This window comes from Lactuca sativa, chromosome 5 (genome assembly GCF_002870075.4).
Source record: "Lactuca sativa cultivar Salinas chromosome 5, Lsat_Salinas_v11, whole genome shotgun sequence".
NCBI lineage: Eukaryota > Viridiplantae > Streptophyta > Magnoliopsida > Asterales > Asteraceae > Lactuca > Lactuca sativa.
In genome coordinates, this window is record NC_056627.2 from 346540921 (window position 1) to 346559297 (window position 18377).

The 18377-nt window shown below is 35.1% G+C and overlaps 1 protein-coding gene and 1 pseudogene across 1 annotated transcript; both read left to right on the plus strand.

Annotated features, from left to right (window-relative positions):
- The first annotated feature begins 6958 nt into the window (after nucleotides 1-6958).
- LOC111912726 (pentatricopeptide repeat-containing protein At2g30100, chloroplastic) lies at nucleotides 6959-9161 on the plus strand. The gene is made up of 2 exons (XM_023908461.3): nucleotides 6959-8100; nucleotides 8181-9161. The coding sequence occupies exons 1-2, from the start codon at nucleotides 7387-7389 to the stop codon at nucleotides 8952-8954; spliced, it is 1488 nt and encodes a 495-aa protein (XP_023764229.1). The 5' UTR covers nucleotides 6959-7386; the 3' UTR covers nucleotides 8955-9161.
- Nucleotides 9162-13001: 3840 nt separating this feature from the next.
- LOC111913023 (probable E3 ubiquitin-protein ligase RHC2A) lies at nucleotides 13002-13840 on the plus strand (annotated as a pseudogene).
- The last annotated feature ends 4537 nt before the right edge of the window (nucleotides 13841-18377 follow it).

The window sequence follows — 18377 nt, forward strand, 5'->3', positions numbered from 1 at the left end:
GTCTCCATGGAAGGGCGTTATCCGATTCAGGAAACAGGGCAAGTTGGGCCCCAGGTACATTGGACCATTCAGGGTTATAGCCCGGGTGGGAAAGGTGGCGTATAGGTTGGATCTGCCAGCCGAACTCAGTCAGATACACAACACTTTCCACGTTTCTCAGCTGCAAAAGTGCCTGATGGATGACTCAGCAGTAGTGCCCTTGGAGGACATTCAGGTTGATGACAACCTGAATTACATCGAGCGGCCTGTGGCAATCCTCGACCGGAAGTCGAAGGATTTGAGGAACAAGAGGTTGGAGCTCGTGACGGTGCAATGGCAGCACCAGAAGGGCTCGGAATGGACTTGGGAGCCGGTGGACGAGATGATGGAGCATTACCCAGAGCTGTTTCAGGAGCGAGCAGCAGACTTCGAGGACGAAGTCTAAAATAAGTGGGGGAGATTTGTAGCACCTGGTTCTTGGTACGTATTTCTTTTTAGTGTTTTGCATTCTTGGCCTTGGATTCGGTGAGTTGAAGGACCAACTCGCCAAGTAGAAGCGGGACAGTACGCGGGACTTAAGTGATGAACTAGACGAGTCGGGTCCCGGACTCGACGAGTAGGCTCTGGTTGGACAAAAACCCTAATTTGAGGGTTTGCACCCTATTTAAGCAACCTTATACAGCCTCCATCATCCCTTATGCTCCCAGAAACCCTCTATAGAAAACCCTAGCCATTGTTGAAGCAATCTAAGTCATTTTGGTGGATTTTGGTGTTAGTGGTCTTAAGAAGGAAGGAGAAGAACTTGATGAAACAAGAGGAGACCAGAGGGGTTCGAGTTTATGCTTCATCTTCAGTCCTCAGAAGGTATAAAGCTGCTAACTTGCTTGTTCAATTGCTAGATCCCATTCTATGGAGATTTAGGGCTTTTATAAGCCATTTAGGTAGCCAACCATGAATGCAAGCATGGTTGGGGACAAGGCTTCGGATCTAGGTCCTTTGAGGGGTCACAAGGCAGAAAGTGGGTGCTTTTCCACCCAAGGAAGACCCCATGCAACCCAAGAGCTTGTTTTAGGACCTTTTGAGCTCAAAGTCTCATGCAAGCATGTAAAGTTTGTAACTTTACGTGCTAGATCGATTGTAGAGGCTTGGATCTATCTTTCGATCAAGGGTTGTACATCAGAAATCGAAGATTTGGTGAATGGACGTGACCGAATCGACGAGTCCATTCTTGGGACTCGACGAGTCCAAGGCTTTGAGTCCCATATCTATTGAGGGTCAAAAGGACTCAGTGGAGTGTTGGAAGGGTTGTAACCGGTTAGAAAGAGTGACCCAATGCATTGGGCATAATTTTAGACCTGTAGTTCATGGGACTCGAAGAGTACTAGAACAGACTCGGCGAGTCCAAGGCAATCTTTTTAAGATTGAAGATGAACTCGACGTGTTGTTCATACAACTCGGCGAGTCGAGGACAGGACGTGTTCATCAGATGAAGGTGGACTCGACGAGTGTTCATACAACTCGGCGAGTCGGATGAGTTTCATGCGGTGTTCATATGAGAGAGGAACTCGTCGAGTCGATGCCAAACTCGACGAGTCGAGACGTGGTTAAGGATGATTAAAGGGTGAGGGACTCGATGAGTTGACAGCCCAACTCGGCGAGTCGGGTCAACTTGAAGTTGACTTTGACTGGACATGTATTGGCCCTGTTTAAGGTTGTATGTGTTGTGTGTTGACTTGAAGGTTTTCGTGTAGGGATCGAGGAGTCGTAGGGAGTCGACTTGTGCGCTGAGGATAATTCAAACACTACCCGACATTGAGGTGAGTTACCTTCCAATAGGGGTGGGTCTAAGGCCACAATGTCGGCCCACCAACAAGGGATATTTAGAAGATAATGGTCTTTGTGATAGTTATCTTGGTCTGGTTATGTGTGGGTTATGAGATTTATCTGGATGATATGTTATGTGTATAGTATGGATTAGTTTCCCTGGCAGTGGTCCTTAGGACCCAAGGGTAGGTCAGTACCCGGATATGCCTGACTGTATGCTTATATTTGTTGATTGTATGCTAGTGGTAGGGGGTGGGATAGTCCCCAGTTACCGGTTGAAAGATACCGATGTTGATTACCGGTTGAAAGATATCGATGATGGTTACCGGTTGAAAGATACCAATGAGGGCTACCGGTTGAAAGATACCGATGAAGGTTACCGGTTGAAAGATACTGACGATATTGAATGGTATGTGGTATGATGGGGGAACTCACTAAGCTTTGTGCTTACAGTTTTGGTTTTGGTTTTGGTTTCAGGTACCTCTTCGTTGAAGGGGAAGGAGCAGGCGGTGTAGCAGCGCATCACACACACATGGTTTCCGTAAGGAGTTTTTAGGACTGTACTCTGATTTTCATTACCTTTGATGTTATGATATGGGACACAACAATATGATTTTGAGATGTGATGTTTATTTGACAATATTTTGGTAAAAATGTTTATGGAATTGATAATTCAAAAATGAAATTTTTGGCCTTGAAAATTGGGTCATTACACATGTCGTTAATCAGAATGGGACATTGGTCGACCCGGCCAAGATTGAGGCTTTTATGCGATGGGAGGTGCCTAGATCCCCATAAGATATCAGTAGTTTTATGGGATTGGCTGGCTACTATCGAAGAGTTATCAGGGATTTCTCCAAGATTGTCGTCCCCCTCACCAGGGTAACCCGAAAGGGTGTTACTTTTATTTGGGGTCTTGAGCAACAGACCTCATTTGAAACGCTTCGCTAGAGATTGTGCGAGCCCCGGTGTTAGCCCTTCCTGAGGGAGTGGAGGACTTTGTGGTATATTGCGATGCATCTATATTAGGGATGGGTGCGGTGCTGATGCAGATGGGTACGTGATAGCATACGCATCAAGGCAGTTGAAGCCTCATGAGACGAGATATCCCACCCACGATCTAGAGCTAGGGGCAGTGGTGTTCGCCCTCAATATTTGACACCACTATTTGTACGGAGTTCAGCGTATCATATACACAAACCACAAGAGCCTGAAGTATCTCATGGATCAGCCCAACCTGAACATGAGACATAGGAGATGGTTGGATGTGGTGAAAGGCTATGACTGTGAGATCCTGTATCATCTGGGTAAGGCTAATGTGGTAGCTGACTCCATGAGCCGTAGAGTCGAGAGTGCTCCGATCGGATGTGTGTATGAGGATGACAAAGATGACTCCAGTCTTAGATACCATTCAAGAGGCCCAGGTAGAGGTCGTGAGACCGGAGAACTGCAAGAGAGAGCGGGTGATTGGGCAGGTGTCTGAGTTTGTGACAAACAGTTGTGGGCTTATGACTTTCTGAGGGCGGATTTGGGTGCCCTATACGGGCGGAGCTCGGCGTATACTGATGGAGGAGGCGCATAGATCAAGATTCTCGATCCATCTCGGGGCCACTAAGATGTTTTTGGACCTGAAGAGGGATTACTGGTGGCCCTGTATGAAGAGGGATGTTGCCTGGATAGTTAAGAGGTGCTTGATTTGCCGTCGGGTCAAGGCAGAGCACCAGCGTCCACATGGTCCATTACAGCCTTTGGAGATTCCCCAGTGGAAGTGGGAACAGATTTCTATGGACTTTATCACCAAGTTACCGAGGACTGCGCGTGGAGTTGACACGATTTGGGTGATTGTGGACCGACTGATGAAGAGCGCTCACTTCGTCTCTATCAGTGAGAGTTTTTCTGTAGAGAGACTGGCTGAGATCTATGTGAGAGAGGTGGTAGCTCGACAATGAGTTTCAACCTCGATAGTATCAGATCGAGACGTGCACTTTACTTCCAGGTTCTGGAAGAAAGTTCATGAGGAGTTGGGTACCCGGTTACATTTTAGTACCACATACCATCTGTAGACAGACGGGCATATCGAGCGGATGATTCAGACGCTTGAGGACATACTGCGTGTATGTGTTATGGATTTCAGAGGAAGTTGGGACACTTATTTGCCCTTGGCTGAGTTTTCTCACAACAACAACCATCATTTGAATATTGGTATGCCTCCCTTTGAGCTTATTTATGGGAAAGGTAGGGAAACGAGTGATAGGTAGCACTGAGATAGTGTTGAAGACGACTGAGCAGATTCAACAAGTTAAACAGAGGTTACTGACGGCCTATAGTCGCCATAAGAGTTATGCAGACAGGTGACGATCCGAGCTGGAGTTTCAGGTCAGACATTTTGTACTCATGAAGGTATCCCCTTGGAAAGGGGTGATCCGATTCAAGAAACGAGGCAAGCTGGGGCCCCGATACATCGGTCTTTCCAGAGTGGCCGCCAGAGTGGGTAAGGTAGCATACCGGTTAGAGCTACCTGCAGAGTTGAGTCATATCCATAACACCTTCCACGTGTCTCGTCTGAGGAAGTGTGTAGCCGATGAGACAGCAGTAGTGCCCTTAGAGGACATTCAGGTGGATGCGAGCCTGACTTATATTGAGAGGCCGATTGCGATCTCGGATCGAAAGGTGAAGATTATGAGAAACAAAGAGGTGCCCCTGGTTCAGGTCCAGTGGCAACATCGGAGAGGGTCCGAGTTGACTTGTCGAGTTGCTCCATAGTCCTCAAAAGTAAATAAATAAACAACATACCTGGAAGTGAAAATGTTACAATTCTCCCCCACTAGAATCAGACTTCGCCCCTCGAAGTCATGCTCTGGAAATAGCTCTGGGTACTGTTCTCGCATGCTACAACTCGTCGAGTAGAGTCACGTTGTGCCACGTAGGATTAATAATCTACTCGACGAGTCAGAGAGTCGACTCGCCGAGTAGACGCTGTGAAGTGAAACCCTAAATCCCCGGGTTTGGGCTTACATAAGGGCACTTATAGCCTCATTTGCGGCTCATCAGCTGCTTAACCTTTCATATTTAAGATGTTACACACTTAAATTAAACTCTTTTTATATTAAATAATTAGTTTTAATTATTAATTCATCTAATTACATCTTTATAATATTCATATTTTTTATTTAATTCATTTATCTATCCTTTATAGTTTCATTTCAAACTATATAGTTATTCTTAGAATACATTGAAAAATAAGAAGTTACAAAACTACATACATTATTCGGCTAAGGACCTAGCTTAGGGATTTTAAAGAAATTAGTGCAAATTTTTAGGTATCATGTTAGGGTATATAAGTAACATATATTGAGAGTATTTTTAGTTATAATCAACAAAATATTACTATAACTTGTTATTTAGTTTCTAACCACCAACTAGGCGTTCAAAACAAAAAACAGAAAAACAAAATAATACCCTACATGTATACTATGTGTTATGTAAAGAAGGAATTTCATATCTATTTATGAAAAAAATAAGTGTATGAGCTTATGAAAGTGCAAGTGTACAAAACGGAGTTGCTATCAAGTAAGAATTCTATAACATAAATGAAGTGCAATAAAAATGCATGAATACTTTGCCGAAAGTATTGGTGTTAATTAAGGGGTTAAATTGGTGAAAAAGATATCGAGAAGTTATTGAATTTTAGAAAAGAAGTAAGAAAGTTCAATTAATTTGAAGATTATTCCACATTAAAATTTCGAGTAATATGTGTTGTTATATTTATTGAATATGAATGTAAAATTTTATAAAGTAGTGTTATGGACACAAGAGGCTTCTTAAATTTTTTCAAAATGTGTCTTATGGTATAAGAGGCATCTAAGATATTTTAATGACACAAGAGGTATCTAAAGAAATATCTTTTAAAGGCACAAGTTCTTCAAGTGTTTCTCTTCGAACCGTAGATGGCTAATACCGGAAGACGTGAGCTACTTAATTGTGATAATGATGGAAATTTTATGGGTAAGAAGGGTATATAGTTCCTTACTACACATATTGTATGCGTGTTAATCTGTTTTGACAAAGTGTTCATTATATTGATGTTATTGTATTGTATATGTGTTAATATGTTTTGACAAGGTGTTCATTATATTGATGTTATTAGGTGTGAGACCCATGTATTACATGAGTTTAATTAAAAAAAATAAATATGAAATTTTAATAATTTGAAAAGTTTGAATTTATAAGAAAAATGAGAAAATTTTGAATTATTAAAATTAATGAGACTTTAATGTATTGAATACATTACATATATAAACCATTTCTAATAAATACTTTACATATTAAATATGAACTTTTAATTTAATAAAATAAAAAATACAATAAAATGACAAGTAGAAAATAGAAAATTTAAATATTCTAAAAAATGTCATGTGAATCTTCATTTATTATAATAGATTGTGTTTTTGTTTAAGACAAACTAGTAACCGTAAAAAGATCATTTAGCACAAATGGACGTTGGCATTTGTGTTTTGAAGGAGTGATGATGTCATCGAACTGAACCTTGTATGGTTTTGTTATATTGGTGATAGAATAGTAAAATATTAGAATAAATATAATTGTATATTGTTGATTAATTGTTATGTTAATTTCAGTTGGATGTATATCTTTTTATCTTTTTTTTTGTGTGATGTGATGAAATTCTTTGATTATTTATTTATTTATTTATTTATTTTATTGTATTTTTACATGTAAAAACTAAAATATACAACATTTTTTTGTTGTTGAAATGGTTTTTGAAGAATTTTACAACAAAAAAAGGGTAAATAGGAAATTTTTAAAACTTTTTTCACATATGAAAAACTAAAAATTATGCAAATCTGATTTTTTTTTAAACTTTTTTTAAAATTTTTTAATTTCTATTTATTTGTTTATCTTTTTATCTTTTTTTTTTGCATTTCTTGCAAGTTAAAATTACAATTTCAAGTTTTTATTTTGGAAATGGTATTTGACGACTTTACCAAAAAAATTTAATGTTTTTTTTTTTCACAATGGCATATAAGAATTATTTAAAAAAAATAAAAAACGAGGTGATTTCTCGTGCATTTCTTAACTCCATATCTTTCTCATTTGATGATTTCGCTTGCTACAAAAATGTTATGCGGGTCGTCGTCATTTTCGAAAATTGCCATCTTTTACCACCTTACCTACAACAATCTCTGATACCATCCATGGAATTTACCTCAATTAAACCACAAAAGTCAAAATCCACCATGCCTTTTCGTTACCTTGGAACTCCATTTTTCTTTCTTACAAGTTGCGAGCTATGAGCCTATGACGCCCTTAACCACATAAATTTTCCTTAAAAATCCGAATTTTGAATCAATCATCCTTTGATTGCCTTACCCTCTTCCCCTTCTTGCTTATCCTCAATCTTTGAAGGGATTTCACCGTCACTCAACAGTCACGTTGCTTGCCGCCATTTCTGCGACCGACGAAGTCATCAATTTCATGGTTGTCCTCCAATTCGTTACTAGATCGAATTACACGAAAAGGGTTTGAAGTTTTTTTGTCTCCGAGCTAAGTTCTTTCTAGTTTTAAATGGCTTCTATTTCCGGACTTGCTTCTTTTATGAATTGTATTTCTGTTAATAGAAACCCTAATCGTTTAATTCCCCAAGTTTACGGAAGCTTTACTGTTAATTCCTGCAATAGGGTTTCGATTACAAACAGAAACCCTATCCATATTGGGAAATTACGTGAACCTAGGTTTTATAAAGCGGTGGAGTTGGATACGTTTGTAACTAGTGACGACGAAGACGAAATGAGTGAAGGTTTCTTCGAAGCAATTGAGGAATTGGAGAGGATGACAAGAGAGCCATCCGATGTTCTCGAAGAAATGAATTCCAAATTATCCGCTAGAGAACTACAACTCGTTTTGGTCTACTTTTCTCAAGAAGGAAGAGACTCATGGTGTGCTTTGGAAGTGTTTGAATGGCTGAAGAAAGAGAATAAAGTCGATGAGGAGACAATGGAGCTTATGGTTTCTTTGATGTGTGGTTGGGTTAAGAAACTGATAGAGGGGAAACATGAAGCTGAAGATGTGATTGCTCTTCTTGTGGATATGGAGTGCGTTGGGTTAAAACCTAATTTTAGTATGATTGAGAAGGTGATATCATTGTATTGGGACATGGGTGAGAAAGATAAAGGGGTTTTGTTTGTGAAACAGGTTTTAAAGAGAGGATTTGGTTATGAAAATGATGATAATCAAGGGCGTAAAGGAGGTCCTACAGGTTATCTTGCTTGGAAGATGATGGTAAGTTTCAATCTTTATATATATTTTTCATCTTTTTGATACATTTGGATCCCTAATTTTTGTTTAATATGTTATATCAGGAAGATGGAAATTACACTGATGCAATTAAGCTAGTAATCAACATTAAAGAATCCGGTTTAAAACCAGAAGTTTATAGCTACTTAATTGCAATGACAGCTGTTGTAAAAGAGCTAAATGAATTTGGAAAAGCTTTACGCAAGTTAAAAGCCTTCACAAAATCCGGATTATCTTCCGATTTGGACACACACGACACACAACTCATACAAAATTACCAAACTACCCTTTTGGAAGACGGGGTGCGCTTATCCAATTGGGTAATCGAAGAGGGCGGGCCGTCATTTCACGGGGTTGTATACGAACGGCTTTTAGCCATGTACATATGTGCGGGGCGTGGGGTGGAGGCAGAAGGGCAATTATGGAAAATGAAATTAGTTGGAAAAGAAGCTGATGGGAATCTTTATGACATTGTGTTGGCTATATGTGCTTCTCAAAAGGAAATAAATGCAATTTCAAGATTGCTTACAAGAATGGAGGTGACTAGTTTGTTAAACAAAAAGAAAAGTTTAACATGGTTATTAAGGGGTTATATTAAAGGCTCTCATTATGTGGATGCTGCTGAAGTGGTGAATAAGATGCTTAATTTGGGGGTGTACCCTGAGTTTCTTGATAGGGCTGCTATTTTGCAAGGATTGAGAAAAAGAATTAATCAAAAGGGTATTTTGGAAAGTTATTTTAAGCTTTGCAAGAGGTTATCGGATGCAGGTTTGACTGGACCTTGTCTTATATATATGTATATAAAAAAATACAACCTTTGGGTGATCAAAATGCTTTAAATTGGTTCAAAACTAGAGGCATAAAGATCATCATCATCATGTATATGTGTAATGTGTATAGAGTTAATAATTCGAGTGAGGTCTAGTAAAGATGTTGATATTGCATGTTTTATAGGTATCTTGTAATTTTGATTTTCAAGACTCCGAAATATGTATTTGTGGCATCTTTTGATTGCAAAAAGGTGGATGACATAAGAGTTATGTGCCCATTATGATCTAACTTGTACTTTATTTGGTAACTTTTTATTGGGTAACTCTTAAGAATATTTGTTCAAGTTCTTACATTTTGGATCAAGAATCTTAAAATGCTTTTGAAATATTTTGGGTGAGTTTTAAAATACCCACAAGATTTTTTTTTTTTTTTATTGTAAAATTCAAGTGTATCTTTGTTAAAGTTCTTACCTTTTGGATCAAGAATCTTGAATTGTATCAACTTGTAACATATCATTTGTTACTTTTTATGGGTAAGAAGTTAATATACATATACACTATTCAGAAGTTGAGAGTCAACTCGTTATGGTCAATGCCATTTTGTCATTTCCCAACCTAACCCTCTAAGGTCATATCCTATTTTGAAGGGCAAAATGGTCATTTAATATGGGACATTTGAGCTGGAAATATGGATGCTTAATTGCAATTTGGCATTTTTTTTTCATGTATGCAAAGATTTGCAGACAGGTTTTGCATGTGGTGGATTATTCTTGGCTTCTTGGTGGTTTTGGTGTATACGTGGCTTGTTTTTGTGTTTCGTTGTCTTTTGACGAAATAATGCAAAGTTTTGCTAGTTGACAAAAAGTGCCTGATAAGAGCTACTAGGCAAATCTTATCATCTTAAGTACAATATATTTGTCGAAAATAAATAATTACACAAATGCCCTCGAAGACAAAAATCTTAAGAGATATAAAATCAACGTCAACATAATACTTTTGACATTTAAAAATGGACATGAAAAGAAAGAAATTCATATGTTAATGGTATTTTTGATCTTTTGATCATGTCTAGCGTTTGTTTTTGTGTATCAAACGAATCCCATGCAATGAAAGGGTGTAAAAGTTGATCTCAATTTTTTAAAAAGTGGAATAAGTAAATATATAATGTTAAGTATACCTAATCATCAATTATTTTTGGCATGTTTCTAAACATTATTGTTCGGTAATTCGCTTGTATTGAATGGTTGGGGCTTCTTTTTATTAATTTTATAGCGTATTATGTAATGTACTTATTGTATTATTGCGTACCTTTTCATGGATAGAATCTTGGTTATGGAAAGGAGTTGTATCTCGTCTATTCTATTAGTAGTCATCTCATATGTATTTATGCGAATGATACTTTACCATGTTAGTAAATTAGCAAATTAATGTTTTTATCTATCACACTTTTCTTCTTTTTGTACTTACAATCAATGTTTTAAAAACCGGTTTGAACCGGTCGGTCGAACCGGGAACCGGTGTAGGGAGCGGTTCAACTATCACCGATTCTACATTGATTTCTGAACCAGATTGAACCGGCCGGTTTTTAGAAAAAACCGGTTGAACCAGTTAAAATAAATTGGTTAAATCGAATAAAAACACATGAAAAAGAACAATTTACATAATAAACTTTGGTGATTTTTCTCACATCTATTTAGTTTTTCTCTAAATAAAAACATGTGATAAATGTTATAAATTTTTTTGATGTATTTGTATTCATTTAAAACTATATTTCTTTGCAGTATTATATTTTATTTTCTTTTTGACGTATATGGATTGATGCAAAACACTATAACTTATGGTTACGTTATTTTAATGTATTTGAATTCACCTACAACTTTTTTATGTGTATTTTTAATGTTTGAATTTGTAAACATCAAATTCATGATTTATATATGTATGTATGTGTAAAAAAATAGGAAAAAACATGAAAACTATAGAAATTGGTTGACCCGACAGTCGAACCGGTTAAACCAGAAACCGGTCACCATACTGGTTCAATTAAAAAACCGGTTTTTAAAACAATGTTTACAATAACTATAAATTTATAATTTAAACATTGTTTACAAAAACTATAAATTTATAATTTTATATGTATTTTTTTACCAATGTAGGTAGCTTGCAAGCTGAAGGGAAAGCCATAAAATGATGATCTGACACATGTTTCATCATCCACGTTGTGTACCATGTGTACAAATCCAATGGTGTTGGACTTTTTTAAATTCATATTAATACATGATATTCTAACAAAAAGAAAGAAATTGATATCCGACCAAGTTAATCATCGGCAAATAAGTAACATTCTGCAATATATTTACAGAAATCAACTATTCGACTACGACGAAGACTAAATATTTGTATGTTTTTTATTTTAGGTTATGTGTTTTAAATTGTAGTTTTTTTAATTTTTTATTATGAAATGTTAAATTTTCCTTAAGTTTCTAAATAAAATTAGGCGTGACTTGGTAGCAATGTCAAATCTCAAGCATTTACGAACCGTAATGAATCATGTCGTTTGTAAAGCGTCACTTAAGACTGCAATTTTGTATACAATTAATAATTTTATATTTTTTTTCTACTATAATTCATTTTTATATAAATATATGAATTAAAGCGACATTTTGTTAAAGTGTGGCGACATGTACAAGCCTCGTAACCATGACGAGTTTTTTAAAACCTTGAAAAACTTTAATTATTACTAATCTTATATTTATTTTTGTTTTAGAACTAAAAAAGTTGAATTAAAAATATAAAATTAGGTGAAATATGAGTATAACAATACTCTTATAGAGAAACAAAGAAGAGAACATGTAATCTTGCAATCACTCGAACACATTTTTCAATTGTGATTACAATTATCAAAGAAAAAAAACTTGCATAATTAAATATAATAATTAAATTATTTATAAAAATAAAAGTTATATTTTTTAGATTAAATTATAGAATGGTTTCTCATTTTAGTCAAACTTTTGAAAAATGTACTCTTGTGGTTTCAAAAAATTATACATCTAATACTTGAGGCTAGCATCGTTAATTAAACTATAAAAACAAACATTCATTTCTCAACCTAAAAACTCACTTGTGCAAACACTTCCCCTTCACATTTCCTTAGAGCATATGGTATGAGCAACTTGAAGTGGTGTTATGACAAGAAGCAATAAGAAGAGGGGGTGGTGTTCATGGTGTTATAACACCATGTTAAGAGGAGAGAAATAGAGAGAGAAAATTTGGGCAACCAATAGAAAATCACGTTGCATCTAGTCATGGTCACAACAAGAAGCAACACAACTAAATACAACAAGAAAGGGGGGGGGGGGTGTGCTGCTTCTTAACGGTGTTGAGGATGCTCCACCTCAGTAACAACGAGATGCAACATGACCCATACCTTATACTCTTACATTTTGAGTCTTAGGCGAGCACCTCCCTCACTTCACTATTTGTATCTCCGGTGGTGCACAATAGTTTTGGGTGGTGTCGGTGGGGATGGGTGCCTCTTTATATTGTAACAAAATAGAAAAGTAGAAAAAAGTAAAAGTAAATTTGTCAATTTACACTAATTTGATAGTTATCATGGTTGGTGTTAGCTAAAATGGACTACCAATGTAATTTTTTGAAACCATAGGGACATAAGCTATCAACTTTTTAAAACTGAACAAAACATGCAATTTTAACTAAACCATAAGAACCATTACTCTTTTTTTAAATGATTTAGAAATATAACTTTACTCAATCTAATTATAAATTTTTTAAAGTGATTAAATCCAAAATTTGTAGGAAATATATAGGGAAAATGACAAGTTAGCCCAATAATATTTTTTTGAATTTGTTGAATCAATCCTTTAACTATTTGCATGCTTTAAGTTGGAATAAAATAGATGTTGACATATTTATTTAGTCTCTTTAACCGGAAACAACATGTCCACCATGACACACAATCAGTTGGAGAATATGTGGTTGTCCAAGTAGCATGATGTAGCTAACACGTGGTTGTCCACTTGGACCTAAGGTTTATTAAGAGGGTAATAAGGGTATTTGAACATACTTTTTGATTAAATTTTGTATGTATGACATAAATTTCGGTCAGATCTAAGGTTTCGATGTGAAGGCCATTGAAACACTTAGGACAGGTCGCCATTTAATCTGGTTATTGTTATTCGTGGTGTCGATAGAGGCGGTATTAAGAATTCAGAAAGTTGAGAGAGATGTTTTGAGTTGTATTATGATGATGGAGTCGGTTCTGGTTTAAAACCTTTTGTCGTCGATGATGTCAGAGTTTCCGATGAGGTCAGGGTTTGACCGGTTGCTCGATCAGTTATCGCAGATTAAGATAAACGGATTAGGCAGGGCAATACATCCACCGGTATCGAAAGCGATTGTTGAATCGATGCCGACGATCGAGATCTCAAATTCACAAGTTACCAGCGAATTGCATTGTGTTGTCTGCAAATAAGTGTTCCTTCTCAGAGTTAAAGCTCGTGAAATGCCATGTAACCACATCTACCATCCCAATTGCATTCTCTCATGGCTAACTCTTCACAACTCCTGTCCGGTTTGCCTCCACCAACTCCCAACAGGTTTAACTATTTTTCCAAATCTAGAAGGCTTAGACCAAACAGAAGAAGAATCAGCGACAGTTGGATTACCAATATGGAGATTACCTGGTGGTGGATTTGTCGTTGGAAGGTTCGCAGCGGTGGCGCAAGAGAGCTTTCATTTGTCTACACAAAAATGGACAACAAATTCAATAACTGTTCAGGTACACTAAGGAGGATCATGTGGGAATCGAGAAGGAACAAGACTGGAGGAGAAGGTGGATTCAGGTTAGAGAATGAGAAGTAGGCGAAATAGAACGTGGATTTTGGATAAATAGAATGAGTTATCAAGATTGTAAGCCTATGTACTCTATACAACTCAAGACATATTCATACATAAAAAATTAAAATAAAAGTATACATGGATGCCTAGCAACGCCATTGATAATGTGGCAAAGAAGGCATCGACTTACCCTTTTATTTATTCAAAAAGGATCAATTAGACCCGACAAAAACAACTTTATTTTCTCATAAAACCTGCAAATAAATTAAGGGATTGATTCGGAACATTCGAAAAACATTATTGTGCTAATGTGTCGTTTTCCCAAATATATAACAACAATCAACATATTAGGTTGTTTTCCGCAAACTTCAATCATACATAATATCAAAAAAGAACAAGAACCAACATCAGCCCCAACATGTAAAATGATACTGTAAAAAATGTTTTTTTAAACTATTTACTAAAAAGTAAATAGTTTGATTTATCTATAAAAAGATAAATATCATATGAATTATAATAGGACTCGTTATAGATAAGTTATAATGTATGTAAGGATTTCTATTGTACATGACCTAAAGATGTTATTTTTTGTTGTCTGTTTCAACATGTCGAACATATTTTATGTTCATGAGTTGTACTCGTAGTCATGTAAAAGACTTTGACAATACAGAAAGTGATCTGATTCATATATAATAACTTTTTGTCATACATAGGGGTTATTTTTTTTAATAGAATTGCACAATATACAAAGAAAAAAAATATCATTATTTTATATCACAAAAACATGTTATATACGACTTCTACACAAAAATTCATCTTAAATTTAACAACAAAAGTAACGGTTGATATTAATGTTGGAACTTTGCTCTACAAGATTACAATGTGGGACTTATCCCACATTGGTGGAAAAAAAAAACTTTATCCCATTTTATAAGGTTTGTCTCATTCATTTATTCAAATGGATGAAGTAATGAGTTGAGCAAATTGGGTTTGGGTTGTGATGTTGGACTAGTCAAATTGGGTTAGTAGTAGGCTTGGATTATTGAATATTAATTGTCAAAGATAGGGCCTTGGGACTCTTGGGCTCTTCTTGACAAAATAATATTTTTATATATATAATCCGAATTTAGTTAGTCATTAATTAATTTTTATTTATTAATTATAAAATAAATTCTGTTAGATAAAAGATTAACTGCAGTTAGTTTTTTAGCTGTTAATTTCGGTTGGTGGTTTATAACCACCATTGCAAGCCTATAAATGGAAGATTTCTGACAGAATTTAAGAGGCTAATGAACCACAAACACTTTTTTTCTGAAAAATCGTTCTTGATGTTAAAAGGGATCATGGTGAATTTCGACAGATTCAAGATCTGTTCTTGAATTGGATTGTTGTATCCTCAAGACAGACCCATTTCAGGGAAATTTCTGTCTTAGGACACTGCAAAAGCAGGCCTCAATCTGTATAATTTCGAGATTTAATCTCCTGTATAATCAACATTCAAGTATGTTTTCTATAATCTTATTCTTGTATAATATATATATATATATATATATATATATATATATATATATATTTGAATTTCGTTTGTTTCATTTAAATTACTTTGTTGATTGTATACTTCTGTATTAACAATTAACAATGTGAAAAAACATGCGGCAAACATTTCTTTAAAATTTAAAAGTAAATGACTTTGCATTAGCAAATGGTTTCTAACACAACCTTTTTTTGTTTTTGAGGTTGAGGGTTAAGTATTGTTTGAGACGGTAAATTAAATAAGTAATTTAGAAATAAGTTAGATTTTATCGTAAAAAAAAAACTTTGCATCGAAATAAATACAACCATCTTGGTCCTACATGCAAATAAAAGGGAGAAATAAATACCAACAGAAGTTCAAACTTCAAACATTTGTGTTATTGTTGTGTTGACAAAAGCCACCTCTTTTGTTCTTTCTTTTGTATTCTACCAGCAACACTTACTAAATCTAGAAAGCGAAAGGTATATTATAAAATATCATATTACTTTTTATGGTTTTAACTATTTAATCTGTCAAAATATTAACAATTATACATTGATGTTTTTATAATTGTGTGAATCGCCTAATCTTTGATAAATATATTTATATCTCCTATTTTTGTAACAAATACGGGTCCATTTATCTAAAATTAAATACTTAATTTAAAGTCGTGAACAAAATTTGGTAATATTTTATTTTTAAAAAGGTATCTTGATATATTTACAATTCAATGTTGAATTCAAAGTAGAGTCATTTTTTCATAACAATTGTGGACATATTATTGTATTTTAGTATTAGATATTGTTTTTAAGATGATATATTTTTAAGTTTATGCTACAAAATGCATTATTTGACATTTGATTTTTTTTTCTGTTTTCAGTATATTTTTTTTGTTCCTTATTTGCCATAAGAAGAGAAGACGTTTTATTATATTATCGTTAACTGACGTGTAATTTTTTTGACAATCACTTAATTCACTCAAGTGTTTAGATACCATGAATCCATATTGTACTTGCACAAACATCATATTTTCACCAAAAAAAAAACATCAACAAGTGTAGTGTGGGATTCGAGAGGATTATTTGAGGAAGAAAAACATTTTCATATGTTTTAGTTCTTAACACCATTGTTGCATGCACGAATCCTACTATTGGAGTTTTTGAAGTTGAAATATGCTGAAATATCAAGGTATGTGTGTGATCATCAGTTTCATAATCAATTTCAATGTTTTGGTGTGATTATTGACTAAATTTCCTTTTTCAATGTTTGTAATGGTAGAGACATTCTTCATAAGAAAAGAAAATTCGTCAATGAAAAATACACACATAAAAAAAAGGAAACCTCCAAAGTAACTTATGTATGTGATGAACACTTTAATGATGATGCTATTAACATGTCATTCTTGGATTTTGACCCATATATCTTCAAACCCACTTCTATCATGATTGATGACCCATTCTTTACCATCTTATGCGGTAAAAATATTTTAAAGAACACATTCTACAAAGTGGAGGATGAAGATAAAGTTGATGATGTTCAAGAAGAAGAGCATGAACACATTGAAGATGAAACTAAGGTTAAATTAGGTGTAAAGTACATGGTGTATGATCCAAACATTAAGTGGAACAAAATAAAGGATGTTGTGGGTGAATCATATGATTACATTGCTCAATTAAGGTTTTCTTTAACTAATTACGTTGTAGCTAATGGATACCAACTTTGGTTTATGAGAAGTAATACATCCATGGTAATTGCAAGGTGTGGAAAAATGCTAAAAAACATCTCCTTTTAGGGTATATGTATAATGGAATTAGAGCATACATTTTAGATCAAATGCATGATAAAAACACTCCTTTATGTAAGGAATTACAACTATGGGTGTCCGGTTAGTTGTATTTGGTTAGAAAAGCATCACATAAACGAGATAATTAGGAAGCACAAGATGACATTGACTGAGATGCAAGATGATGTCCTTAGAAAGTACTTTGTTGATGTGTAAAATGGCCAGTGCGATAGGGCCAGTATAAGGGAAAATGAAATGATATAATGGAATCTGGAGGAATATAATGCAAAGGTGTAGGATTATACACAAGAAATCCTTAGATCTAATACTGGAAACACATGCAAAGTAAGGGTAACAGCTAATCCAAATGGTAAGAATTAATTTTAATGTTTTTATGTATGTTTCATGGCATTAAAAGATGGATGGAGTGGTTGAGTGTTCAAGTCTCGTTGCAGACAATGTGTTAAATTTTATGAGTATGTTTTGTAGGTGGTGTGACATCCCTAATTTTTACGATCATTTTAAAACTTTTTTTTATGCTTATTTAAAACTTTTGTTATTGTGGAATTGGTCACGAAATACCCTTGACATGATATGTCACACCCCCAAGCCGGAACGGCAGAAACGTTCGGGGGCGGAGGACGTCATGTTTAGTATCATAACCATAGTGAAGAAAGTAAACACAACCATCATAAATATAATTTAAAAGGTTACATCGTTGCAATATACATGTTTCCAAATAAATTACATATGATGTCAAAATAGTTCAAAAGAAATCTACGCCTTAGCGTCTTGCCTTCAAAAAGTCTTGTGGTTACCTGTATTACTAATTACCTGAAAATACAAGTTGTTTTTGAAAGAGTATCAGCATTAAAGCTGGTGAGTTCATAAGCAATTTATTAATGAAAAATGCATGTTGTTCCTTAAAGTTTGTTACAAGTTTGTTTCCAGAAAATCCAATATTTTCTAAAAGGTTTAGTGTTTTTTTTTGGAAAGAGAGGTTTAGTGTTTTCTTAACTGAACCAAGACTTAGTATATGTAAGTAAATCATCATACTTATATGTGGTTTTATATTTAAATAAAACTCCATTTCATGAAATCCTTAAATTCCCGTGAATGGTGTGTTTATTAATTTCTCATGTGAGTTGTTATAACCATACTATGACTCGAAGACCTCGTACTCGACGTTCTTCACGCGTCGGAATGTTATGACACTTGTCACCCCAGACCTGCCAGTCTAGCTCTTGGAAGCAGCTCAGGTGCGGGTTGTCAAACCCAATATAGATCTATATACAACTATCACGCTCTCCCTACAAGAGATTTTGGCTATAACTACAGGACT